This window comes from Triturus cristatus, chromosome 7 (assembly GCF_964204655.1).
Source record: "Triturus cristatus chromosome 7, aTriCri1.1, whole genome shotgun sequence".
Taxonomy (NCBI): domain Eukaryota; kingdom Metazoa; phylum Chordata; class Amphibia; order Caudata; family Salamandridae; genus Triturus; species Triturus cristatus.
In genome coordinates this window covers 414,767,272-414,795,222 of record NC_140590.1, presented here as the reverse complement: position 1 = coordinate 414,795,222, position 27,951 = coordinate 414,767,272, and the positions used below count along the sequence as shown (strand labels likewise).

Genomic DNA, 27,951 nt, shown 5'->3' with positions numbered 1-27,951 from the left:
GACAGTCGCAGTTTACCACCCTTCTCAAAAGGGTGGTAAAGCACTTGCAAAAGGAAAGGGGTCCCCAGGGGACTCCTTTCCCTTTGTGAATCCAGGGTAACATTTTTTTAGGGGCAAGCAGTTGTCCCAGGGACCACTACCTACCGTTAAAAAATGAAACAAAAACATTTAATTTTTCTTTTTTTAAATGCATTCCGTTTTCCTTTAAGGAAAAGGGGCTGCATTTCAAAGAAAACTGCTTAATTTAAAAGCAGTCCCAGTCATGGAGGTCTGCTGAGCCCAGCAGGCCACCATCCCTGGGAGGGCCAGCCATTCCCAATGGGGTCGCAAATTGCAAGTGCCTTCTGAATATTCATGATGCGGGTGTGGTGTGGGGCTGTTTTGTCACAGATGAATGAGGAGGGCCTAGATCAACCCGTAGCCTTCATCTGTAGGAGGTTACCACCACTGGAACAGAGGTGGAGTGCTATTGAGCGTGAGGCATTTGCTGTGGTCTGGGCACTGAAGAAGCTGAGACCATACCTGTTTGGGACTCACTTCTGGGTTCAGACAGACCACAGGCCCCTCAGATGGTTGATGCAAATGAGGGGTGAGAATCCAAAGCTATTGAGGGGGTTCATTTCCATTCCGGTTGATGGATTTCACGGTGGAAAACTGGCCTGATGCTGAACACAGCAATGCTGATGGTATGTCCAGATTTTTCCCCCTTAGTGATGAGAACTCCCAGGAGGTAGGGCAGATCCCCCCACATTTCAGCTGGAGGGGACACATGTTAGAACTGGCACCTTGGCTTGGGTCTCCCTTCCATTTCTCACTGTTGCCTCATGTGTTTTTGCTGGTGTGAGATGCTTTGGGCACTGTGCCACTGCTATCCAGTGCCACAGTGAAAGTGCTCCCTATTGTAAATTGATGTATGGATTAGTGATTCCATGATTGGCTGGTTTGGTTTACCTGTCAGACCCTAGTACAGTGCACCAGGAGTGCCCAGGGCTGTTAATCCAAATGCTGCTGGCGGGCTTGCAGCACTGGTTGTGCCACCCACAGAAGCAGCCTGTTAAAGTGTGTCTAAGGCTTGCCATAGCATAGCCTGTGTGCAGTCTGGTACTGCCATGCTGACTGGGCAAGTGCACCCACTTGCCAGTCCCTAAACCTTCCCTTTTCTGCATATTAGTCACTCCTATGGTAGGCCCAGGGGCAGGGTGCATTGTAAGTATAAGGTAGGACAAGCCCTGATGTGTGTGGCATGTCTTAATAGTGAATTACAGCCATTTTTGTTTTTCACTATTGCAAGGCTACCTGTTCCCCATAGGCCAGAATGGGCAGTTTGATTATTACATTTTATAATCCTAACTGACTCGGGGAACTCGGGGAGATTCAAGTTTAGTATGCCTGAACTCAGAATGATAAAATAAATTGTTTAGTGAAGTTGGTTTTAACATTCTGTGTTTGAAAATACCACTTTTAGAAAGTAGGTATTTTCTTGTCTAACCATCCAAGCCTGCCTCTGGTAGGTTGTGTATTCCTTGTCTGGAGTTTGAGTGACAGGGGCTGGGGGATTCCAAGAGACAGGGTGAGTCAGCACAGGGCTGAATAGGAAGATCTACATGTAGATGGGTGGGAGGAGTTGCACCTGAGACCTGAATAGGGCTGTGCCTTCCCTCCACAATGCTGGCTCCACCTCCTGTGGTGCGTCTGATGTCTCTGCCCTGCACTGTGAAAGGAAAGAAGGAGTCATGTCAACAAAGTGCTCCAGGACTGACCAGAACTGGTTTGGACTAGGCAAAGGCCTCTCTGCCTTCAGAGAACAAAGAGAAACTCTGTATAAAAAGGGGATCCAGACCCCGGAACTTTAGATCACTTTTGGGAAATAAGAAGAAACCTTTGCTGAGGAGAGGAACCATAGACACTGAGGAGAGACTATACCTAAGCTTGAGGGATTGGCCTGCAGTGGTTGCCTGACTGCCAAAGAGAGGAGAAAGGAACTTTGTGTGTACTTTATTCAACTTGGGAAGGATCTCCAAGGGCTTGAGAAAAGATCTTGCCTCCTGCTGAAGCCTCAGGGACAACAGACTTCACCAACCAGCTCCCCAAGAGTTCTTCGGAAGTGCCTGCAGTTGTGTTGGGCTTTCTGAGGTAAGGCGCGTCGCAAAGAGCTGAAAGCGCGACTCACGAGCAAGAAGCGTGACGCCGAACTGCCGCTGCCGCTTCACAACGCAAAAGCACCTCGCATCGCCAGGGAAGAGGATCGACGTCGCAGCAGATGCAGCCGCATTACCGGGAAGCGTGTCGCAGGGCCTGTCGCGGCTCAGAAGAATCGTTGAGTCTTCGCAGGGCCCCCGAAGCACTATGCATCGCCGGAGAAGAGGATCGACGTCACATCAGATGCCGCCACATCACCGGGAAGCGTGTCGCAGGGCCTGTCGCGGCTCAGAAGAATCGTTGAGTCACCGCAGGGCCGTCGCATCATTGCCGAAGCGTCTCGCATCGCCGGAGAAGAGGACCGACGTCGCATCAGACGCCGCTGCATCACTGGGAAGCATGTCGCAGGGCCTGTCGTGGCTCAGAAGTATCGTTGAGTCACCGCACGGCCGTTGGGCGCGCACGCATCTTGAAGAAGACGTCATCTTTGTCGCATTGTACTGGATCTACATCGTATCACAGCATTGCGGGCAGCATCGCCACGGAAGCGCAGTAAGAAACCGACGCATCACCTCCCCTCGCAGAGAAGAACCAACGCATCCCTTACGCAGCAGTAGGGACCCGACGCATCACCGTTCTTGCGTGTAAGGAACCGACGCATCACCTTCCTTGCAACACTTTCGTTGTATAGCATTACGCATCCTAAGGTACATTGAACTCAAAGTGTTGCATTTTAACATCTAAAGAGAACTAAGCTAATTCTACCATTTTAAGTACAGTATTGTGGATTTTTGTCGTTTGTGGTCTTGTGATAAGTCTATATAAAGAATACTTATTTTTGATATTAAACGTATTTGGTCAACGGTACCTACCTCTGCCAATTAGAGACCCCCAAATCTAACACACATGATAGCTCTGATGAAAAACTTGGTACGTGCTGATCGGGAAGGTGATTGGGAGCTGCACATGAAGATTGTGGAGTCACTGATTATTGTGTTTCACAAATTTGATTGCATAAGGTACTGAAGATATTGGTCCTTGTATTTGGAAAGAGTGAAGACACTAGAGGTGAAAAAACCATACCTCTACAGAAATTTCATCCAAAGACATTTTGTGGTGAAAGACTGAGAGGGAAGTTTCAATGCTGTGGCTCCAGATATGAAACGAACAGACGATGCAAAGATCTTAAAAAAGCTCCAAGGGAATTGTTGGTCAGACACCTGAAAGTGAATATGTTGTTCAACGACAGCTAGTTTACCATGAAGTCCTTTCTATTTGCTATGTTTTTACAGAGATGACAAATTCAAAATTAATAGACCACCATGAAACTGTTCCTCACCACGAACTTGTCAGGCAAGAGAGGGAAACGTTTTAATAAATGTGTTGACAGCCTTCTTCATTTCATTCGGCAGCAAGGAAACCCCTTTGAAATGACTGAGCCTGTGCAACCTTGAACTGAAGGAGAGGGGGCTCTTTAGTCCAAAGGGATGGAGCACCCATTAACTAACAAGTTAAAAAAAGAAGGTTCCCTTTGGATGAGACCTCATTCAAAGGGAACCTTCTTTTTTTAACTTGAGCCTGTGCAACTACAGAGCTTTGTGACCAAATAATATTTAAATAACGTTCACTAGATGTCCTGGAACATGGACTGAAACTATATAAAGAACTGAAGCAGGAGAGATTTGTATTGAAAGAGAAAAAGCGGTTTGACATAATCACTAAAACTAAACTTCCACTCCCTAATTGCCATAGTAAGAGTTTCATCCAACCAGCCACTTCAAAACACGTTACAAAAAACAATTTTCACTAGAACATAGAGTGATGGATGTAGCAAAAGAAAGGGGTGAAATTATCAAGGACATCTGTTGCATGATCTTCTTCCCAAAAAAGCATTATTTGATGGAGATGCTGCAACCAAACCAGTGAAGCACAAAGTCGTACAAGAGCATGAAAAAAACCTTTCACCTGAAGAATGTCAATTTGAAAAACTGTCCTCATTGAAAACTGCGTTTGTTGCAGAATATATGTCACAGATGCAAAATGGTCAAGGTTTCCTCCATGCAAAACTTCACAGAGGTCATCCAGGCTGTTCTGCAGATATCAAAGTCAGTGAGCACCCTGCAAGAACTGCACATTGTCTTTGACAGTTATCTTGAACTATCTGTCAAAGAATGTGAGAGAATCAGACCAATGTCTACAAGTGGAACTATTGACCTAGCCTGAATCAAAAATTGTACCCCTATACCTGTGCAACTTGATAAATTTTGGTCATCAACATCGAACAGGATGAACTTGGAGATGTTAACTCGCCAAAACATTGCTGATGCTTCACTGAACACTGAATTTCCAATTATTGCAAGTGGAATGATTGTCAATGAGGAGTTGGTGCCTGCAGAGATATATACAAAAGGTACAAGCCATATTGTTCGAGAACTTAACAGCAATTTGGAGGAAGCTGGCATTCGTGTTTGCCACAGATTGAGTGGGCTGTCCGAAATGATTCCAATCGAGTCATTGTACTGTCAAATGACATAGCTGTTATTATTGTGCTACTTACATTTGTTGCAATTTTCATAAGTAAAGGCTTGTCAGAGTTACGGATAAGTTATGGAACAGGTGAGAAAAGACACTTAACCCTGTAGGAGAAACTTGACCCAGAGATGCCCAGTGTTCTTCAAGGCACATATTCTTACAGGTGATGACACTATGGGCAAATTGGAGCACAGCTGGGAGCTTTAACTGCCGAACCTGCTAAGTTTCTAAAAGGATTTGCTGGGACAGAAGAAGAATGTGACTATAAAGACATTGAAAGATACCTTGTACATGTATGGAAAATGAGTTCTGACTGTCACACTTTTGAGGATCTTTGGTACAGTGAGATCAAGAGATCAGTCCCGCTAAGGGACCTTCCACCGACGCCATATTCTGTCTATGGCCACATTAGGAGAGCCTTCTACTTGATCAGAAGAAGTGTAAATGTTTTGGATCATGCATATGTAGAGAAAGATCTGCGTCAATTTGCTTGGGCAGACATTGACGGGGTGCTAAAATGTATGAAATGTCTAAAGCGTCTTCTCACAGAACGTACACATACATGCACTTTTAAAACCTTTGCTACAAAAAGATATCCCTGCCAATATGCTCTTCTCAAATGTTCAACATTCTGCAAATGACCCACAAGTGATTGCCAAAACAAATACATAAAGTGAACTACGAAAATGTGTCTAAAACAGGAGTTATAAACATTTTTTTTCATATTCATATCAAAAACATTGTTTGGTGTATATATAAAAGGATTAAAAAACAGTATTTGTTTCATTTCTATATATGTCTCTTCTTCTCCATATAACAGCCGTCATTTTGGAAATTGGCAGAAGGGTTGCTCTGACAAGTGATTTTCCGTCTCTATTAGACTAATTGACCCCCAAAACCTATCTTTTAACACCAAAATAGGTCTCATGGTTCCTGAAATATGACATCATCACTGCAACTCATCCACCATTTTTAAAAACGTCATCCATAAAACTTCATCCCGGATCAGCAATGTCTACCCAAGCTAAATTCCTTCTCTAATGATCCAAAAACACAAATAAAAAATAAACATTTCTGGACACTAATTTTTTTTACACAGGTATATCAGAGTGCTGGCAGTATCTTTGTGGGCAGCACTATGTCCTATTTAGAGGCACTGAAGTATATTATTCAACATGTGTCATACAGGGAATTAAAGCCCCATAGTGCACTGGGAATTATGTACTTTAAAATGCACCGTTTATCATCGACTTGAAAAATTGCTTCAGAGGATCCTTTTAAACTCCATATGAAGTGGTTTTTAGAACCTATTAAGTATTGAGCAATATCACTGGTCTAATGTGTTTTGAAATGCATTCTCCCATCTATCCACCCACTAAAAAACAAATTAACCTCATGCTTTTTTACCCATCCATACAGCTGCACAAAACAAAATTAGCAACAAGCAAGCACTTTCACTAATAAACATTGCACTGGCCTATTACCACTAATATTACTTGCTTCCTTTCTGTGGGCTAGGTGAGCAGCATTAGAGGGCAAGGGAAAGACAGAAACTAAGTTCACTGTGAATCCTGGAAAGGAGAGAGAGTATAGACAAAAAATAGGCCTGTTTCTAGAAGGTCAATATTTTAAAAGAAAAACGCCAAAGTTTTACAGCATGAAGATACATAAAATGTGAATTTGATGAGGGTGTTATTGGGAATGTGATTGGAGAATGCATGTTGAGCTTTCAGATAGTGCTCCACCTTGAAATAGTGAAACAGTTCGGGCTGGACTGTTCCCATGAGGCACAGGGTCAAGACTGATTTGCATAAGGCTGGGTTCAAACTGGTACGGCATGGTGAGCAAAAAAACGATGGATTTAGGCCCAGATCTCTGTACTGGGGTGAATGTATGACATTGTTCTGCATTCGGTCCATCAACTGTTGTTTTTGCATTTGTCACCCCGAGTGGGAAGGGTATGCCCAGACGTGGGTCCCGTGCTCTCCATGCCACTGGAATCAAGCTATCCTGGCTGAAGAGGGGTGAACGCCCTAAACCGGTCCTAGGAGGCTTGTTTCCAGTCCAGGGAGGACCTGGCTTGGCAGTTCGGGCTGGACTGTTCCCATGAGGCACAGGGTCAAGACTGATTTGCATAAGGCTGGGTTCAAACTGGAACGGCATGGTGAGCAAAAAAACAATGGATTTAGGCCCAGATCCCTGTACTGGGGTGAATGTATGACATTGTTCTGCATTCGGTCCATCAACTGTTGTTTTTGCATTTGTCACCCGAGTGGGAAGGGTATGCCCAGACGTGGGTCCCGTGCTCTCCATGAACTGGAATCAAGTTATCCTGGCTGAAGAGGGGTGAAACCCCAAAACCGGTCCTAGGATGCTTGTTTCCAGTCCAGGGAGGACCTGGCTTGGCAGTTCGGGCTGGACTGTTCCCATGAGGCACAGGGTCAAGACTGATTTGCATAAGGCTGGGTTCAAACTAGCACGGCATGGTGAGCAAAAAAACGATGGATTTAGGCCCATATCTCTGTACTGGGGTGAATGTATGACATTGTTCTGCATTTGGTCCATCAACTGTTGTTTTTGCATTTGCCACCTTGAAATAGAGCAAATATTTCTAAATTTTATATAATGAAACTTCCAATACTGTATGTTTCTAAGGGCATTCTTACCTTTCCGAGTTCCAATTGAAAATCTTAAACACTTCAGTATTCGTCACCTGATGATTCTCAGTGTCGCATTGTCTTTAAAAAGGAAAAAAATGTAAGTGTTCTGATTAAACGGAGATCCAGTTTAATTTCTAATTTACTGAAATCTGCCTAGTTCATTCACATTTTGATTTTATGATACATAGAACTGGTAGGTAAGTGCATTATTATAGTACAGGTTATTAGATGTTGCAACAAAAGATCTCATATCAGCTGTCTCTTGAGCCTCAATACATACTACATCTTGGGCCTGCCTACCAAATATGATTAGGACATGGCCTAAACAGTATTTCTCACCTGTAAGAGTTGTAAAATGATGTTTTTTGTACCTCCAAGGGAAGTGAGTCAATGTCCAACCATTTTCCAGATGCAGCATCATCTCTATGTTGCCCTAAAGATAAGAAGATGCTATCTTCCTCTATGCTGGTGGCTTGCTGTTATCACAATCTATTGACGCATACAAGTTGGTAAAACCAAATCCCTTCTTGCCCCCTTAAGGAAGATGTTAGCAACAATCGGATTTACAAACCAACAACTCTTTTGAATAGCTGAAAGCTGCCACTGACATATGACTATATATGCAAAAAAGTTTACTAAAATGAAACAGAGTTATGTGGTTCTGGAGAATTCTCTTTAAAGAAATTCTTTATGGCAAAATTCAAATGCAGAAAAATGGTAACATCAATTGCATAGTTCCAATAAAGGAAAAATAAACAGAAAAGAAGAATTCTTCATTGTTCAACATTAGTAAAGGTGTACATGTATAGTGATGGGCAGAGTTAGCATTAGGGTCATGGAAACTGCCATGGTGAGCATTACATTTCCACTTGGGTTTAGTGTTAGGGTAATGGCCATAGTTAGGGCCAGGATTATAGTTAGGATTAGGTTTAAATTGAGCTTTATAGTTAGGCAAACTTCAAGCATATAATTTAAGGTTAGAGCTAGTGTTAGGATTAGGTTTAAATTTGATCTTTAGGGTTAGGCAAGGTTTAAGCATTTATGGCAGGATTACGGCTAAGGATTAAAACTAAACAGAGTTTAAGGGTTAGGCAATGTTAAGCACTTAAGGGCAAGAGCAAAGAACACTCTTTTTCTCCATGAAGAAATTCAATATAACAGATTTACCATTGCAGAGCATGTAACATTCAGCAAAATGTGTGTTATTTAGGTATATTTATAGTAGGTTTTCCATACCAGTTTGTTAATTGTAGCCTTTTTCCTAAACACATACATCCAAGTAAAACATAAGCAACTGCATGTTGTGTATGAAACAAATGCACAAATAGTGTTTACCTAACTTTGCTAGATAACAAGGCCTTTTGTTGGTTGTGAATCATTTCATTATCCTAAAGATCAATGATTACACTGACGATGCTTTTTGTGGGACTAGAGATGCCCAGCTCAAAGCTACAGAAATGCTGATAGCTGCACAAGATCAAATAATCACCGGAATGAAAACAAATACGGAAGGGTCGGAGACTTCCATTATAGAGATTGCGAAGCAATATTTCATGTGGAATAGAAGACTTGGCAGTAGTTATAGTAAGGCCCTGCCCTCTATGCAAATGATTTCTTAGCGGCACTTGGCAAACATGAGAAGGGGCTCAGAATCGCAGCTTAATTTCAACTGGAGTTTAGAAACTGCCCTCACTTACCAGAATGAACAGCAAATCCAGTGAAAGTAATGTGAGATGTTGATGATGGAATCTAGTATGTGCTGGTTGGATTCTATCTCGGATTCAGTCTGATAAGTTTCGAAGGGCACAGAATATGGTGGCAGCCCTCTTGAATAGGTGTGACCAGGAACATTTTGTCTACCATTGTATGAACTGTTGCTTACTGCCCCAGCAGCTCTAAGTGGAGGATCATACAGACACAGCAGAAAGGGTATAAAGGGTAGAACCTGGGTGAGGGCACATGTGCCCGCCTCACTTCCATTAGCAGGGTTACCTGACAGGTGACACCAACACAGAGATTGGTGTATGTGGACAGCCCTTATGCAGAGGCAGAGTTTGGTCAAAATGGTCGCCAAGGGGCATAGGAACCTCTGCATATACAGCAGGGCAGTGGGATACCTTTACCAACCTGTGTTTTCTCTTTCGTCAATGCAATGCTCAAGCTGTAACTAGGACCTCTTCAATGAGTTGCAGTTTCTCCATGCAGTGTACACTCCCTCAAGGGCACACTTGCCGGCACTCTTAGTACAGAGCTATGGTGGAGCCAAACTGCTCCCGAAGTAAGCTCCCCACTGCAGACCTATCCCCATGATTTATAAAACATCGCTGCGTAGGTGTGCAGAGTTAAATAATATCTATGTGTCACACACCATAAGCAACAGGAGCAGGGCTTTTTAGAAGATGCAAATGAGGCCAGTATTTATCTCATGCTCTTCAAAGACAGTCAACCAATACCCCTCTTCCTGTGAAAATCTGTTCTCTATACCCTTATGATTAATGGGTTGGTGCAGACTTTTATTTAGGTCCATGGCCCTGAATAAATACTTTTTTCTCTCATGTCTAGGGTGTTTATTACTCTAAATGTAGCACACTACACACACTGTCTAGTCCAACAGGCATGCATTATTTATTTGTTTATTTTAAATTACATATACTGATCAACCAGAGGGAAGTAGACATTTTCTAGTGAACAAGAACAATGTGATGAAACGACTAGCACAATAGAAACTACATACAACACAGACATAAGTACCAAAAGTGGTACAGAGATGCTGATATGTACGGCTTAATTATAAGAGGCAGATTCTGAGAGATTAGGTTGTTGGTCGACTGGAGTGTGAGCCCTGGTCAAGCAGCAACCACATTTCTTGTCAGGATGAGGCACAAGCCAACCCTAAATTAATCTGTGCTCAACCCTCTGGTAGCTTGGCACAGAGCAGTCAGGGTCAACTTAGACACAATGTGTAAAGTATTTGTGCAACACTTCAAACAGCAATAAAGTAAACACCCAAAAAAAAATTCCGCACTAGCTCAGAAGAATAGACCTTATTCTGATAAATAAACCAAGACCAAAATGACAAATCCAATCAGTAGAACCAGAGTTATGAATGTTTAAAGATTTTAGTGAAAACAGTGTTTGAAAAACACAAAGCGCCAACTATGGATATCTGGTCATGCCAGATCGAGGGTAAGGCATAAATTCAAGTTGATTGCGATGTAGCGTGGGCTGGCTATAGGGACCCAGTTAGGCCTGCTGAACAAAGTACCTTAAATCCTGGCTTCCAGAGCATTGTGAGGACCCGCATTGAAGATGCGTCGTACAGCCGAGGGGATGTGTAGGTTCTAGGATGCAGCACGACTGTGATGCGTACATTGTCATTGAGGATCCTGTCAATGGGGCTTGCAATGCTGAGTCCAGCATCGAGGATGGGATGCGCAGTCGGGGCGATGCTTCCATTCCAAAGAGCTGCAAGGCTGCGAGGCAGAGTCCGGCATCATAATTGAAGCTGCAGTCGAGGATGCTTCCTCCAGTGACTGGTCCGATGGGGCTGCGGCGGCAATGCAGGTCTTTGAAACGGGTCCAATCCAAGCAGCAGCTGCGATGTGTCAGTTCTTCTGGGGTTTGCACCGCACAGCAGAGGAGATGCATCAGTTCTGCTGGATCCACATAGGTTGGCAGATCCCCTTGGGCAACTTCAAAGGGTCCAGGACAGGGGTGGCACCAATTGGCAGGGTAGACTCACAGATGGCAGTATCCAGGGGCATGGCTGTAGGAAGCCTGGTGTGTCCCTGAGACTTCACATCAGGAGTCCAGACAAATTGCCCTTAGAGTCACTTTGGGTTTTAGGTTCAAGAGATGGAGGTCAGTCCTTCATTCCAGGCAAGAGGGTTGTAGGTCAGTACAGCAGTTCCTTCAGAGCAGTGGTCCAGCGGAGTGGCAGTCCTTGTGGCAGCACAACAGTCCTTCTCTTGTGAAAAAACCCACAGGTCCTGAAATTTACTGAAGAGTTGGTGTCTGAGGTCCTGGATGTATACCCAGTTTTGCCTTTGAAGTGGGGAGAAGCTTCTAGAGGCATGCCTTTGAACTGAACAGGTACCCTGCCTTCCTTGCCTTGGCTTTAGACTAACTACAGGGGGTATGCCAACCACTATGTGGAGACAGGACTCATCAGATTCAGGTGGAAGTGGGGCTTGGCCCAGCTCCTCCCTCCCATCCTGACAGTGATGGCCCATCCAGTCACACCAAGCTTCTCATTGTGTGTGGCTGTCTAAGAGGAATACACAAAGCCTGTCACCTGCATCCAGTCATGTAACCAGAGACAGGCTGCAGGCACCAAATGGCTAAGGCAAGAACATGCCAACTTATTAGAAGAGGTATTTTCCCAAAATTGAAAATTAAAATCCAATTTCACCATAAGTTAGGATTTCAAATTCCATTTCCAGCATCACTTAACATGGACTTGTTACCTGTTCTCAGTTGGAAATAACACTTATAAAATGTAATAAGGTAACTACAATGTTATCCTATAGGAGAGGTAGGCCTTGTAGCAACAAAAAATGAATGTAAGAGTTTTTAGCTACCAGGACAAGTAAAACTTAAAAGCACATGTCCTACTTTTTAAATATTGTTAGAAATTTGGTTTATGGTTGTCAGAGGTATGCACCCTGCCCAAGCAGGAACCACAATCCTAGTCAGGGTAAGTCAGATACACACCCTGAATGAACCTGCTCTCACCCTCTGGTAGCTGGGCACAGAGCAGTCAGGCTTAACTTAAGAGGCAATGTATAAAGTGTTTGTGCAACAGTAACACAGTGAAAACATCCCAAAAAGACTCCACATCACTTTTTTTTTTGCAAAAACAATTTTTATTGCATAATTCAAGTACAATAGCCATCTGCAATGACCAGCATATCATTGGTCTTCTCCTAGTAATATACTCCAGTGCATAGTACAGTGCAGACCACTTCCAACTATCAATGCTTTGCCCCCAACACTCCCCAAACACAAATATTCCCTCCCCCCACCCGCATGTCAGTGTGCCATAGTCGTAGGTACCGTGAGAAGTCCATCTCGTGATTGGCCGTGGGAGCGGCCGCGAGCCACTCTCCACCCCCATGATCAGGCGCCAAGCAGCAAGGAGAAGAGGAGCCCTCCCGCCCCCACGTGTGACCCGTCAGTAGCCTTTCCACCGCTACTCTGCTGCATGCTGCTCCTGTGCGTCAATGCCCTCCTCTGCTTCTGCGCCCCACCCTCGGAGGTCCACCACTAATGCTTCCCATGCATGTGCCATGGCTAATGCTTTTTCATCATTTCCCCGCAATGCGAGCTGCAGCCTGAGTGTACTCTCGCTACCCGCCCATTTTGTGAAGGTGGTTCTCCACCTCTCAAAGCTGGGGCCAGTTCTTGATTTCCAGTGCAGGGTAATTTCTCTTTTAGCCATCACCAGCCCTAGGTCGCAAAACTTGCTCGTGACTTTCGTGCGTGGAGTGTGGGGGAACCACAGCAGCAGGCAAACTCCCATGTCCACCCCCAATTCCCGCCCCGTTATGTGGGTCAAGCAATCAATGACCTCCCCCCAATAACCGCAGAGGACGCCACAGGACCAAAACATGTGCTTAAAGTCGGCCCCCTCCTCCCCACAGCGAGGGCACCGCGGAGCGGAACCCCCAAAGTATTGAAATAATTTAGCTGGCGTCAAATAAGCCCTATGCAAGATAAAGTACTGCACCAATTGAAACCTGGCATTACGTGTGCTCTTCCAGGCCCGTCTCTGTAACCTGGGCCACGTCAAGTCCGGAATGGGCTTCCCGATGTCCAATTCCCATTTATCCTTCAGCGCACTCAACGGGGCTAGGTGTTCCATCGCCATTCTCTGATAGAGGCATGTAACGGCCTTGACCGTGCCCGCCACCATGACCACATACTGACAGCCGGCAGCCGTCTGCGGTTCAGAAAGTCCCGTGTTCCAGTGCTTTTGTAGGGCTGCCACCAGGGCTGCGTGGAGTAGGTAATCTCCCCTCGGGATCCCGAAGGAATCCTGCAGTCCCTGGAATGGCTGGAGCGCTCCATTGAGGTACAGGTCCCCCACCATCTGTAGCCCTAGGTCTTCCCACTGAGCCAGCCCCGACCAGTCCCCTCCGTGGGGGAGGGCCGTGCACATGCCCAATGGGATCTCCGGGGCGTAGGGGTGAACAGTGCCGACCCTCCGCAAGCTGCGGTTCCAACACAACCGGAGCGTCCGCTCCTCAAGCGTCAGTTGCGACAACTCTAGTCGCTGCTGGAAGACAATAAAAGAAAGGACATGCCGCGGGATCACCCTGCCCTGCGGGTCTTCGGGACCTCTAAACTCCCTTGCCACCGCCTGCGTTAGCCATTGCAGCTGGGCCGCCAGATAATACCACTCGAAGTCGGGCACAGCAAGCCCTCCCTCTGCTCTGGGCCGTCGTAGCGTGGCCAGCGCCACCCGCCGCCTGCCAGATCCCCAGATAAAACCCGTGATCATGGCTGTGAGCCTGCGGAAGAACGAAACCGGCACCCAAATAGGGAGCGTACGGAAAAAATACAACAATCGCGGGAGCGCCACCATCTTTAGTAGCGCTACCCTCCCGGCTACCGAAAGAGGTAGGGTGCTCCAGAATCTAATACTGCCCGCTAGACCTCTAACCGCCCTCCCAACATTCCCCTCCAACAGATCTTGCTGGGTGCGGTAGATATGCACTCCCAGGTACGGCAGACAGCGAGCTTCACAGCGGATAGCCCCGAGGGCGGGGGGGGTCTCCTCCCACTGTGTAACAGGGTATACACAAGTCTTGCCCCAGTTGACCTTCAAGCCCGACAAGTGACCGAAGTCCCTCAGTAACGCTTTGGCACCCTGTAAGGCCCCCTCCGCGTCAGAAGACTCCACATCACTTTAGAACGATAGAGTACATTTTCATGGAGGCGAAGTGCCGCGCAGTCAGCAATGGCTTCAGTCCTTGCGGCAGCAGTGATGCATTCAGGGAGATGCGCCACTTCAGATCGGTGAAACGGCATCAATGCGTGGATTCTGAATGTAGCAGGACTTCATACCTACTTACAAAGGCCCATGACTGGATTGACACTACTTAGCAGGTCAAGACTTGCAGCAAGCGAAGTCCAGGTGCTGTTGCAGGTTGATGAAGAGACTTTGATGTCCCAGGGACTTAGAACAAGGGGCAAGTGCACAGAGCTCCTGCCTCCAGCGACATCTAAATGATTTGGGGGCCCAGGGCCAAACATATTTTAGGGCCCAGAGTTCAGAACAGCTTTGAATTTATGATCCAATTTCAGCTCTTTCATGCACTCTTTGGCCAGGTCACTGACAGTGCACAGGCACACTGGTCCAAATTCCAATGGTGTTTTACATCTAATATTCAGGGATAGTGATGTGTGTTTTCAATATTGTATTTGTAACACAGCAGTAGCTCAGTCATTTTACTGCAAATAATTTCTGTGACACCCTCCTATTTCTCATGTGCAAAGGTCCTGTTTTGATCTAATAAACCTTTTTTGTGAATGTTGCATGAAACAAACACACATTTCTCTGCAAAATGTCAGTGATAGACTCTCACAAATCACCCACATTAAAAATAAATTAAAGGAAAACAGCACATAAAACAATCTATTTGAGAATTATTAAAGGTCATCATGGCGAGACTCTCTTCAGAACAGAGCTGGCTCTATCGGGGGGCGGGCCTGAAAGGCTGAGGCCCTGGGCCAGAGCCCACTTTGCCCATGCCTTAACATTTCTCTGCTTACCTACCATCTCTTGCTCCAGACTCATTCCAGGGGGATATGCAGCCCATTGTATGGGGACAGGACACAGCCAATTCAGGTGTGTCAGTTCCTCCACCCCATCCTGCCCCGGATGACCCATCAGGATATGGATGGCCAATCAGTCACACCTAAGCTCCCTTTGTGTGTGGCTGTCTAGAGGGAATGTACAAGTCCATCTGTCACCCACCCCATATGTGTGTTGGAGTTAGGCTCCAGATACACAGGGATAAAAGCAGAAATGCCATCTTTCTAAAAGTGGCATTTATAAAAGGTTAATGATAAATTCAACTTTACCAGTAAAGAGGATTTATCATTACCATTCCAATTATATGAAACCTGACAGATCCACTCCTTCTCAATCAGGTTAAAAGTGTAATGAGGACTTCCCAATGTTAACCTATGAGAAGGGTAAGCCTCCCATTAGTGAGAAACACATTTGGGAGTTTTTCACTACCAGGACATATAAAACTTAAAAGTACATGTACTACCTTTTAATTATACAGCTCCCTGCCCTATGGGCTACCAAGGGCCTACCTTAGGAGTAACTTGTATGGAATAAAAGGGGAGATTAAGGCTTGGCAAGGGGTTTTAAATGCTGAGTCGACATGACAGTGCAAACTGCACACACAGGTTCTGCAGTGGAAGACCTGAGACATGTTTAAATTGCTACTTGTGTGGGTGGCACAATCAGTGCTGCAAGGCCTCTCATAGCATTTAATTTACAGGCCCTGGGCACATGTAGTACACTCTACTAGGGACTTATTGGTAAATTAAACATGCCAACTGTGGTTAAGTCAATCAAACCATGTTTTAGGGGAGAAAGCACATGCAATTTAGTACTGGTTTGCAAGGGTAAAATCTCAGAGTCCTAAAGCCAATATAAACAAGTCAGAAAAAGGGAGGGAGAGGCAAAAGTTTTGAGGGAGACCCTTTAAAAAGGGCTATTTCAAAAACATACATTGCACTCTTTCCTCTTGGCTGTACAGGGCCTAACCTAGGGGTGACTTGTAACCTTTTCCAAATAAAGAAGGTTTGGGCCTTGCAAAAGGCTTACTTTTCCAAGTCGAGATGGCAGTTTACAACTGCATACACACAGGCTGCAATGGCAGTCCTGAGATATGGTTAAAGTGCTACTTGAAGGGCTGTCACAATCCGTGCTGCAGGCCCTCTAGTGCATTTAATTTACAGGACCTGGGCACAGGTAGTATCACCTTATTATGGACATACAAGTAAATTAAATATGCACATTGGGTAAAAGCCAATCTAACATGTTTTGAGGAGAGAGCACAAGCACTTACCAATCATTATCAGTGGTAAATTGTGCAGAGTAAAAACCCCCCCAAAAAATCTGCAAAAATTGGAGAGAAGGCAGAAAGTATGGGGATGACCCTGCAGAGAGAGCCAAGTCCCAAAAAATGTTCCTGAAATGTGATGGAAATTGATGTTATGTACTGCGATTAATATCCTATGACATGCCTAACTTCTCTGTTTAGCTCAGGTATGTCCAACATATTTGAGAGGAAAAACTCTGTCACATTTCCAAGATTACCTCAATCCAAATGGGTTTAATTTAGCTCATATGTATACAGATGCGATGTTGGTCTTATTAAGAAAAAGGGCATGTTCCTAGTGTTCCTGGGCCCATGTATCATGATGAGAGTTTTAGAGTGCTTCAATGTCAGCTTCAAAACTTTCACAAAGCTTACAAAGTTATCATTCAGTTTCTGCCTCCTGACAATGAGCACTGCATCTTCCACGTAGGGTAACACAGGTACAGAGCAAGTTCCAACATGCTGAGCATCCACATTTACAAGATGTTTTTTTAAACCACAGATGTATAATTTCAACAAAAAAGGTGCCAATGTGCAACCTTTCAACACTCCCTGGGAGAGATTAAAAGATACAGTGATTCTTGTCCTTTGAGCCCTACCTCACGCTGGCCAAAACCTCATTATGTAATTGCCTTAAATAGCCTATTATATTTGCCTGAACTCCTATTGCCGTCAGTATGCCCCAGAACTTTAAGTGGTTTACGTGATCAAAAGCAGATTTTAGATTTGTGAAGGCAAGGGAAACATTCACCAATTTTGCTATAATGTATTTATTAATTAATACATGTAAACAAACGCACAGTTCAACAGTATTTAATCCTTCCTGAAACCCTAACTACAAATCTGATATAATGTTATATTCCTTGGTCCAAACTTCTAGAGTTAATCAATGAGATAAGGCAGTAACATTTTGGGTCGCTTCTATCCCATTTTTGAGTATAGGCACTATTATAAAGAGTGACCAAGTCTTGGGAGGCCATACCTTACAAAAAGCATTCAGGACGTTGTCAACAGACGTGCCCAAAATTCTGAGTTTTGTTTGAATAGGTTTGGGGCGACCCCTTAGAGACCCTCTTCAACACTCTCTTCACCCTCTTCAACATCTACATGGCCCCCTCACAACTATCATTAGAAACCACAGGCTCAACATTGTTTCCTACACCAGCTTATCATCTCCCTCACCAATAAACCCATCACCATTAATCACCAGACACAACTTCCAAGAATGGATGAAAGCCGAAAGCCGGATGAAGAAGAGCTGCCTGAAACACAACTCAGAGAAAACAGAAGTCCTCATCCTTGGCTCCACCCCCTCTGCATGGGACAACTCTGAGTGGCCCCCAGCCCTCGGAACCCCCCACCCCACTGATCAGGCACGAAACCTCGGCATCATACTAGACTTCTCGTTCACAATGAACCGGTGCTGAACGATCCCATCCGAATCCAGAAAAACTGTCAGGCATGCTCTCATCAGTAGCAGACTGGACTACGGCAATGCTCTCAGCACCAGAATGAACAAGAAACTACTTTGCAAACTCCAGACCATCCAGAACGCCGCAGCCAGACTGATCATAGACATCCCCTGTCACAGCCACATCACCCAACACCTCCACAATCTCTCCACTGGCTCCCTATCAAAAAAAGAATAACCTTTAATCTCCTCACTCACGCATACAAGGCACTCCACAACACCAGACCAACATACCTGAACAACCACCTCTCATTCCATGCACCCAAAAGACACCTCCTATCAGCGGACCTCTCTCTGGCCACCATTCTATGCATCTACAAGGCCTGAATGGGAGGAAAGCTCTTCTCCTACCTCACAGCCTAGGCCTGGAACAAACTTCCCCTCCGGCAAGCCCCCACACTGCTCCATTTCTGGAAGGACCTCATGACCTGGCTCTTTGTATGACCCCAGAACTCAACGGAGCCGTCCCCGACCCAGCATCTTGATACCCTTGTGGGTGAGTAGTTGCGCTTTACCAACCCTGATTGATTTACTGATTGGTGCTTTCCCTATCAGGCCCCTTTTTATGGCCATTATGACTTCATGCAGCCCGATCTTCATTTCTGTGGCATGAGCCATCCTCTCTTATGGCACAAGAATTGTTTAGCAAGCCAGATTTACAACACACATCATCAAACTAATCGACCCAGGTATCAGTCGCAATCACAGTCTCAATCTTGATCTCTGTAGAATTTAAAAAAGGGTGATTGATAATCTTCCAAAATGCTGAGGAATCTTTCAGGGTACTAGCTAATGACAAACTCGGAGGCCTCCGCTCTGATTTCTTTTTCCTAATTGTTATAGCCAAATTATAAGCCTCTGAACACTTCTGAATGGTGTCAGCAGATCTTAGCAACTCTGCATGTGTATTAAAGCAATCTGAATCATGCCAGCTTAATGGTTTCTGGATGCTATTCGAAACTGGCAGAGAACACAGCTCCCTAATGGAGCTGCACGGTGAGCTGTAGCATGTGGTGATCTCTAGAGGTCCCCCATTGTCATTCAAACATACAAAGAAGTCCTCTTTATTACATGCAACAATACTACTGAATAATTTTGATTAGTCAACTCCTTCCTATTTCTACAGTACACCTTAAATGTTTGTGGCAACTAAGGGTACAGGCAGCCAGTGACTCTCCACTGGTGATTCACTACAGTAAAAGGATAGGCAGAGTAAGTTATGATTACTGAAAACATTATCTAACACTTCATATCCGGAAAAAAAATTAAACAGAACATCAGAGAACAAAATAAAATAGATGATGCTGATGAAGCAAGGATTCAAGAAAACGAAACTTGTTCTGAGAAATCCCTCCTTAACATTACTAATTGTTAGAAATAGTAGCAAAAACTAAATTAATATACACGCACAACATTTACATATGGTGAGAAGAGCTTTACGCATGCCTAATTAATAAAAATAGAATTTAACGCGACTAAAACCCGCTTTAAACTGGAAAACGCTTTTGCTCATATGCAAATTAGAATTACGTAGACAGTAAAGTGACCAACCCATTTTGAGAGGGAAAATCTCTCACGCATGCACAAGAGTTACTAACATTAGGTCTTGAGGCACTGCATGCCCGGCATATGCCTGCCTGAATATAAAGAGAGCTACTGCTGCTGATGCTTTTGCTTAATGAAAGAGATAAAAACATGGGTTAGAGCAGAAGCGGGTGGTGAACAGTGCAAAATCACATATTTGAGAAAAATAACATCTGTTTATCATTCCTTTATTAATAGTGTACGTTTGGGCCTGTTACATGCAAGAGAAAAAGATGGTGGTGAAATAGAAGCAAGCTACGCATGCGCAGAAAACTCATGATGTGGCATGCTGACCGTGTCGCTGACAGGCTGCCAAGAGCCAAGAACGGAATAAAGTGTGAAACCAATTCTCGACTGTGGAACTGTATTCATATGTTATTTTGATTTGCAACATTAGATGAATGGGAAAGGAAATACAATTGAATAATGAATGAGCTAAAGGGGAAAGGTGTGTTAGACAAAAGATGATTATTACATTGAATATAGCAGCATGATGTGAATGACAACTCCTCTGTCCCTGCTCAATCAGAGTTTGTATTTCATCAAGATTTGTAACATTTGAGGGTGCGTCATGCAGAAATAAAGACTATAACTAGTGTGACTTAAGGGGTGTGGGGAGATAGACTTTGGGGAGACAGAGAGAGAGAGAGAGAACGAGAGAGAGAGAGAGAGAGAGAGAGAGAGAGAGGCGAGAGCTGCTGCTGATGAGGAAAGGAGAAAACAGACTGGGAAGATTCATACCTGAATGATAACCTGATTAGATTGAAGATTCCGGAAGAATATCGAGGAGGGAGAGAGTGTAAGTGAGGGATGCGCCCCGTGCGTCGGGTCTGCAGAAAAGGTTTAGTAAGTATTGCCCTGAGCCTGTCCTATAGTTTTTGTCTCCTGATTCTTAATCAGGAGACATCCACCAGCCCTTTTGGGCCCTTTGGGCCAGAGAGTTGGGTAGTTATTATTCTGTCTCAAATGTGCATACCTTTGCAAATGTATAATTTATTATGCCTTTTGTCTCTTCATCTATCCACTCTTAATGCATCGATTTGTTGAATGAGTTTGTGAATCGAATGTATATTGCTAAATTATTTTTTTCTCTCCCATGAAAAGTTAATGGTGTTTGCACTGTGAATTTGTATTAATGAGCGTTCATTTATGACTGAGATTTAGATAAAATTCATTGAATCTTACCCAGAGTCTGTGGTTATTTTCACTGAGATCAGTAAGTTAGATAATTAATTGTTCATATCACCATCAACTTCTCAACTATTGGTCCATCGACCAAAGGAAGAGTGTTGAACTGTTAAGATTAGTTAGACACTGAGAAAATCTCTCAAATGAAATTTTGAGTCTTTAAGTGAATTAACTAATCAAGATTGAAGTGAAATTACAAAACTTGACTCCCGGCGAAACAGCCAGCAAAATCTGATTGTGCATATGAGCCCATTGAATCTTTCATTTGATTGTGAGGTGTTCGTCCCTGGCTTTCCGCTGGATCCGTTTTTCTGGTAGCAGAGCGATGGTTATTATTGATTAGTCTGGTGATTATTTATTATTCAATATTGATTTCTGAATATTAACTATATGTTTAACACCAAGAGTTAGTGTTGTGTTCTATGTTGTCTGGAAGTACAGGTACAGAGATACCTTGGAATCCCGGGAACTGATTTTAGAAGAGTGTGGTAAGGACATCACACTGCAGAAGGTTACTCTTCTGTTGTCATAATACCTAAAAGCTACGCAGGGCTGTAGGTGTTATATTAGGGACTATATCATATAAAAGTAGAGTGTGAATGACAGCAAAGGGCCTGCTTGTGAAACTTTGGACTTACCCAAAGGAGGAGTATCCCTAGAGGAGTAACAGGTCCTCCCCAAGCTTAAGTGAAGGGTAAACAGTGGTTTTTACTCGTAGTGAAAGGAAGTATTTTCTCTTTGAAGCAAGTGAAGAAACTATCTTTGGTTTAGCGGAGCAGAGTAGCGCTGTTTTTACGTTGTTACTAGCAGAAATTTTTAAAGAAAATGCATTGTTGTATTACCTTGCGAAGGGAGGGTCAGTAGCAGGAGTCATACTGACGTCACAGAGAGCTGCACTGGAATTGGTTGAAACAGCGGGCGTGTGAAAAGTCCAGATTGTAAAGGGAGGGTTTGTAGTAGGAGCAATACTGACGTCACAAAGAGCCGCGCTTGCATTGGTCAGACGAGTGGGTGTGTTATAAGCCTTGATTGGCCAGTAGACAGGACCTGTACTAGTATTGGTTGTGGAAAAAGAAACATAGTGAGACCTGATTGGACTGTTGTTGTGAATCGCGCTGGTTTGGGACGAGTGTTAGCGAACAGGATTCGTGAAAACACTGAAGAGTTTGGGGGATTTTTACCAACTAAATTAATTAGTCACAAGAAAATGAAGTTGAATAATAAGATCAAGAATTTCTTTCAGAAGGACAAGCTCATAGTAACTAGGCAGGGAATTCTTATGCCACCTCCTAATATGCCAGCTTCCTATATGATGATGGAAAGTAGATATCATACATGTGTATGGTTGGAAAATTGGGTGGAGTATACGAAAGATGATGGTGTTTTAGCTTTTCTAGATCATGGTACATTTAATGTAAGGATTCTTCAGAATTTGAGAAACAGGATGAATTCGTTAGAACCAAATCCTACACAGTATGAGGCTTTGGAAGAATGGGAAGTTGAGGCATTTGAGCAAGAGAAATACAGAGAAGGCAGAAGAATAAATAGAGGATTTTTACCCAACACCAATTTGACACCGAAAGGGATCAAATGAAAAGATGGAGAGGGGTTATAGTAACGGAGGGTTTATATCCAGTATTAACGGCTGAGGATCAACAAAGGAGTAAATGTAGGGAAAAAATGAAACATATAGGTGTGACAGGAGTACGGTGTGATAAATCTGATAATGAGTTGTTGGAAGATATTCTAGTCAAAAGACCTCCACCTTATCAAGAAAGTGCTAGAGATACAACTCCAAGTGCCCTTATGAAGGGAACTCCATTGGGTCCACAAGTTCTGTATGATCCAACAGTCATCTGAGCATCACAAGAAAAGGAAAGGGATGCATTGAATTAAACAAAAGAAGAGATGATTCAGAAAATAAATCAGTTAGGTTTGAATGCTGAAGCATTGACAGTACCAGTAACTATTGGTCCTGTTATTCCACTGTGTGGTGACAAAAGTGGTACACCAAAACCACAAAATGTGACAGTTTCAAAGAATGGTGTTAGAAACGAGATAGTGATGTTAGAAGATCAAACTAGAAAGAGTGATTCGAATGCTTCATTATTACATCTCCCAAATCTTGAAACTGTGACTGAAACCCCAAAAAGAATTTCACCCATAGATACAAGGAGGAAAGTAACAACTATTACCCCAGTGACAGGAAATTCTACTGGATTTTTAACTGAATATCTAGAAGAATGGGCAAAAGGATTAGAAAAGAAGAAACAAGAAACAAAAACTATAGATGTAAGCCAGATGAGAGTGGATTTGGAGGAAATGATTATTGGTACAATAAGTTCAGACAGACTGTGTTCATATGGAGATGAAGAATTGTTGTTTTTGTGCAAAAGCATAACCTGGAAAACAAAGAATCTTCATGAGAAGATAATGGAAGCAGCTTTAGTTGCAATAGATGTGGAAAAGTCAAAAATATTACAAAAACCCTAAAGATCAGAGTTTACTGAAAAGGATTTAAAGAGTTTGAATGCGTCGGGAAGGAGATTGCAAATAGAGGAATTAATGCATATATTAAAGAAATGGGGAGACGTAGATCGATGGAGAAGCAGATGGACAAAGAAGAGAGATGAAGCAGGTACAAAAGAAGCATCTGCATTTCTACTGAGAGAAGTAGAAAGGGTAGGAAGGATGTGTTCAATGAGAGAAGTTCCAGGTGGTGGATATGTTCATGTTCCATGGAGTAGACAGGATATTTTGTCCTTTACGAATGATTTTCCTAGATTGAGGGGAAAACCCATTGAATGGTACAAGCAGGTAGAGAGATTTGTAAAGGTTTCAAAGGTTTTAGTGGATTTGGATGGTCAGTTTGATATAGTGGTACCAAATGATTTGTGGACAGAATTTAAAATTACAGTTGATTGGCCAACTGAAGAGTATCCTAGAGATTCAAAGACAGACACACCTTCAGAGGAAGTAATGTAGAAATACAATCAAGTGATTACCTTTCTAAAAGGGAACATTCTTCCTTAAGAAATAGATTGGGTTAAGATAGATAGAACAACTCAAGAATCTAAGGAGTCAGTGCATGCATACTACAAAAGGTTGCTACAAGTATTTAAGCAGTATAGTGGATTTGGGAACATTGGTGATAAAGATATGGGACATTTTATATATAGGTTTGTGTATGGATTAAGGTCAGAAATTAGTCAGATGATTCAGCAGCATATGCTTTGCTGGCAAAGCAAGCCGATTGATGATGTTTTGAAGTATGCAAAGTACGGCAGTGATGACATTGATGCCAAACACAAAAAGTTAAAAGAGAAAATGATGTGGGCACAAGTGAAGTTAGCAGAACACCAAGAGGCAACTTCTGGTTCTCGAAGTGATAATAATAATACAAACATTTGTAAAGTGCAACAGCTACCTCAAACAGAGGTGTCCCGGCGCTAGAACGATCGACAGTATGCAGATGAAAAATTAAGAAGCGAAACCGCGGACCCATTATTCTGCCCTGAAAAGCCAGGTCTTAAGCTGTTTCCTAAAAAGAGTATTTGCCTCTATGTTGCGTAAGTCGCCTGTCAAAGAGTTCCACATTTTAGCCACCCCAACCGTGAAGGATCAGCCACCTAGGCAGGCCTTGTTGAAGCGGGGCATGCAGATCAGCCTTTGTGAGTTGGACCTTAGAGATCTCGTCTGCTTATAGCCACGTAGTCTTTGTTTCAAGTAGCTGGGGCAGTTGCCATGAGTGGCTCTGATTTGCCAGTGTCAGCGCCTTGAACTCAATCCTTTTAGCCAGGGGCAACCAGTGGAGTTCTTTTAAATGCGGAGAGACATGATGTGGGTAAGGGACCCACCGAATCAGCCTCGCAGTCGCATTTTGTACCATCTGAAGGCGTCTAATTAGGTACTTTGGGAAGCCTGAATAAAGGCTGTTTGTCCAACCTGGATGTCACTGTAGCATGGACTATGATTTTCCGGCACGCCTCAGGCAGTAGATGCAGACATTTTCGCAGATTTCTTAGTTTACTGCAGCAGGTGGTTGTCACCTGCCGTATCTGAGCCGAGAATGACAAATCAGACTCCCACTTCACACCAAGAGTTTTTATAATGTCTGTAGGGGACGAGGGAAGGCCCATTTTCCTTGGCCACCAAAGATCCGGAGCTGGAGGTGACTCTTTCCTGAAGAACATCACCTCCGTCTTTCCTGCGTTGAGTTTCAGTTTGTTGTTATTCATCCACAATGCAATATCTCTCAAGCAGCCTTTGAAGCTCCTGAAGGAGTCCTTGGACTGCTCTTTAAAAGAGAAAAACAGCTGGGTGTCGTCAGCATAAGAAATCGCTTTACCCCCCAACTAGCTATCAGAGAGAACAGCAGAGCCAGATATAGATTGAACTAGAGAGGACTCAACGCTGAACCCTGAGGAACCCCACACCAGAGCTGTTTTGGTTTGGACACAAAGGGTTGTAGTGAGAACTTCTGAGAATGATTGCTTAAGTAGGAGTTCAGCCAGGCCAGCACCGTGCCCACTATGCCCATCTCCTGCAGCCTCTGAGACAACAATGTATGGTCAACAGTGTCTAATGCCGCAGATAGATCCAGGAGCACCAACATAGCGGATGCCCCTGAGTCCACCGCCAACCTCACCGACTCAGCCACCTCCAAGAGTGCCGTCTTGGTACTGAAACCCGATCTAAAGCCAGATTGGGTATCATGTAAGATGCCCTTGCTCTCAATGAAATTAGTCAATTGTGGCTGCACCAGTTTTTCTAGCATCTTTCCTGGCGCAGGCAACAGAGAGATAGGCCTGTAATTATTTAAATCCCCCTCCGATCTATTTGTTTTTTTCTGCAATAGGAGCATGTTTCCATATATCGGGAAAAAATGCCAGACGCAAGGGATGAATTCCAAATGTATACCAGCACATACTTCAGAGAGTGTGCCACTTTCCAAAGTTTCGGGGGGCAAGGGTCATCTGGTGCCCCTGACTTAAACCCCTGGGTTTCCACCAACATTTCCCGCATCAGAGAATTCGTAAATGTTGGTTTCTTGTGTGCCTCCCGCTCTACTGTCAGATTTCTCTGTTTCCCGTATCCCCGAGAAAGACTTGTAGACCATCTGGATTTTGTTGTCAAAGAAGTCGGAAATACTTTCGCACAGAGAGAGGGATGGTTGTGCACCGGTCTCTAATGCTTTAGGCTTGATAAAAGAATTAACCACCTTGAAAACCTCTTTAGAAGAGTTTTCAGCTTTATAAATGCAGCTAGCTATGTAATCCCTCCTGGCAGTTCTGATTAGTTTATGCAATTCTTTCAGTGCATTTTTATTGGTAGTTTTTGCCGCTTCACAATAGTTCACCCTCCACTGCCATTCCAGTCGTTTGCAGCTGCTCTTGGCGGCTCTAAGTGAGTCCGAGTACCAAGGGGCAGAGCCTCACTGACCTAGCGGATCTAGCCGGGGCCGTGAAATAAACAGCTGTAGAAATCCACTGAGTTAGAGCCCGGGAATCCATTTTAGGATCGGTCGAGAGTGTAGGCTGGCTGGCCTGTAAGATAGGGTCCAAGGACGCTTCAGTCAAGTTTTTCCAACTTCTTCTGATAAAAGCTTGGCTACCCCTATTCTGACAGGGTTTATCCATGCTAAAGAAAAATGGAACCAGATAATGGTCAGACCAAACTATTTTGATGGGGGCCTCCGTACGTAGTGACTTCAAATTAGAGAACACAAGGTCGAGATTGTGACCTGCCTTATGGGTGGGGGAGATGACATGTTGCGGTAAATTGGCCGTGCGAGGGACAGCACTAGCTGAGCTGCCTGCAAGCAAGATGGGTCATCCACATGCAAGTTGAAATATCCTAGTACAGTGAAATTAGAGTACAGTAGCGATTTCTGGGCGATGTAGTTGCACAATGCGCTGGGCTGTAAATGAGAATGCCCGAGAAGGAGGTTGAGGGATCCAATTGAAAGCAAAAATTGAAAGCAATTGAAAGCAAAAATTAAGGCCCTCTATCCCCTCAAGACTGAGAGGAGCTGAATACGCTAAAACCCATGAATCCCTTAAATAATGGCTACCCCTGCCTGATAACCAGATGAATGAGCAGAATCAGAATAATCGTGTCAAATGGAAATAAGGGAAAAGGATAAAGGAGTAGAGAAGAAGCGAAAAAGAAATATCCTTGTCATGGATGCGGCAAGCTGGGACATTGGAAGAATGAGTGTAGAAATATTCAACAGAATAATGGGGTAAATCAAATTTTAAATCCACAGATGCAGAATGAGGTAGTGTGCATCAACAACAACAGCACTAGGTAGTTACTCCTCAGTTGCAGGTGTCACAAGCCCCTATGCCCAACAATGTGAGCGCTCAGGTGCAGAGATACAGTGTGAACAAAGGATTTCAGGGAGAGAGTGGTAAGAATACACAGACGATTCAACAATATTGAATGCAAAGTAATGAGAGTGATTCGGAAATGTCCCAATGACGGTGCCTGAGGGGAAGGAAGAGTGTGTGCTTGGCGCATCCTTGGCGGTAGATCAGTCAGGTTCATTTGTTGATGGAAAGATTGAAGGAAATGACATCACTTTTCTAGTGGATACTGGCGCTATCCGTTCTACTGTGAGAGCAGCAGAAATTTCAAACTTACCCCTCTCTGGAGAAACTATCCAAGTTGTAGGAGTCTCAAATAAGTAAATATTGGTAATTTCAGAGACATGCATTGGTTTGTGGTATGTGATTCAAGTCCAGTGAATTTGTTAGGTAGGGACTTATTGTGCAAGCTGAATTGTACCATCTCTGTACGCCTGATGGTGTTGCTTTCCAAAACACCTGATGAAGACGTTGCTTTCCAGATGATGTTAGCGAAACAGGGAACAGAAGTGGATGAGATGTTTTCACTTCCTACCGAAAATTATTTTCCTGATGAATTAAAAACCACAGTGAGGTCGGATGTGTGGGATTTTACAGGAAAGGAAATTGGTCCAATGGCAAAAGTAGACCCAATTAAAATTGTGGTGAATGAAGGTGCAATATATCCAAACACACCACAGTACCGAATGAGTCCTGAAGTAAAAGCAGGAGTTGCCCCAGTAATTGATCAAATGATTGGACATGGTATTTTAAAGGAAATATTGAGCAGTCCTTGTAATTCGCCAATCATGGGACTTAAACAGCCTAGTGGAAGATATAGGATAGTGCAAGATTTGAGGGAAATCAATAAAATAGTAGTGCCCTGTTGTCCATTAGTACCGAAT

At 43.9% G+C, this 27,951-nt stretch overlaps 1 protein-coding gene across 1 annotated transcript in view; it reads right to left on the bottom strand.

Moving 5' to 3' along the window:
- Window positions 1-27,951, bottom strand: part of LOC146809831 (histo-blood group ABO system transferase 2-like) — a 742,328-nt gene that overhangs the window by 407,506 nt on the left and 306,871 nt on the right. Inside the window, exon 4 of the mRNA XM_085616681.1 lies at window positions 7,338-7,409. Coding sequence (XP_085472807.1) covers window positions 7,338-7,409 — 72 coding nt within the window. The remainder of the gene's footprint in view (window positions 1-7,337; window positions 7,410-27,951) is intronic.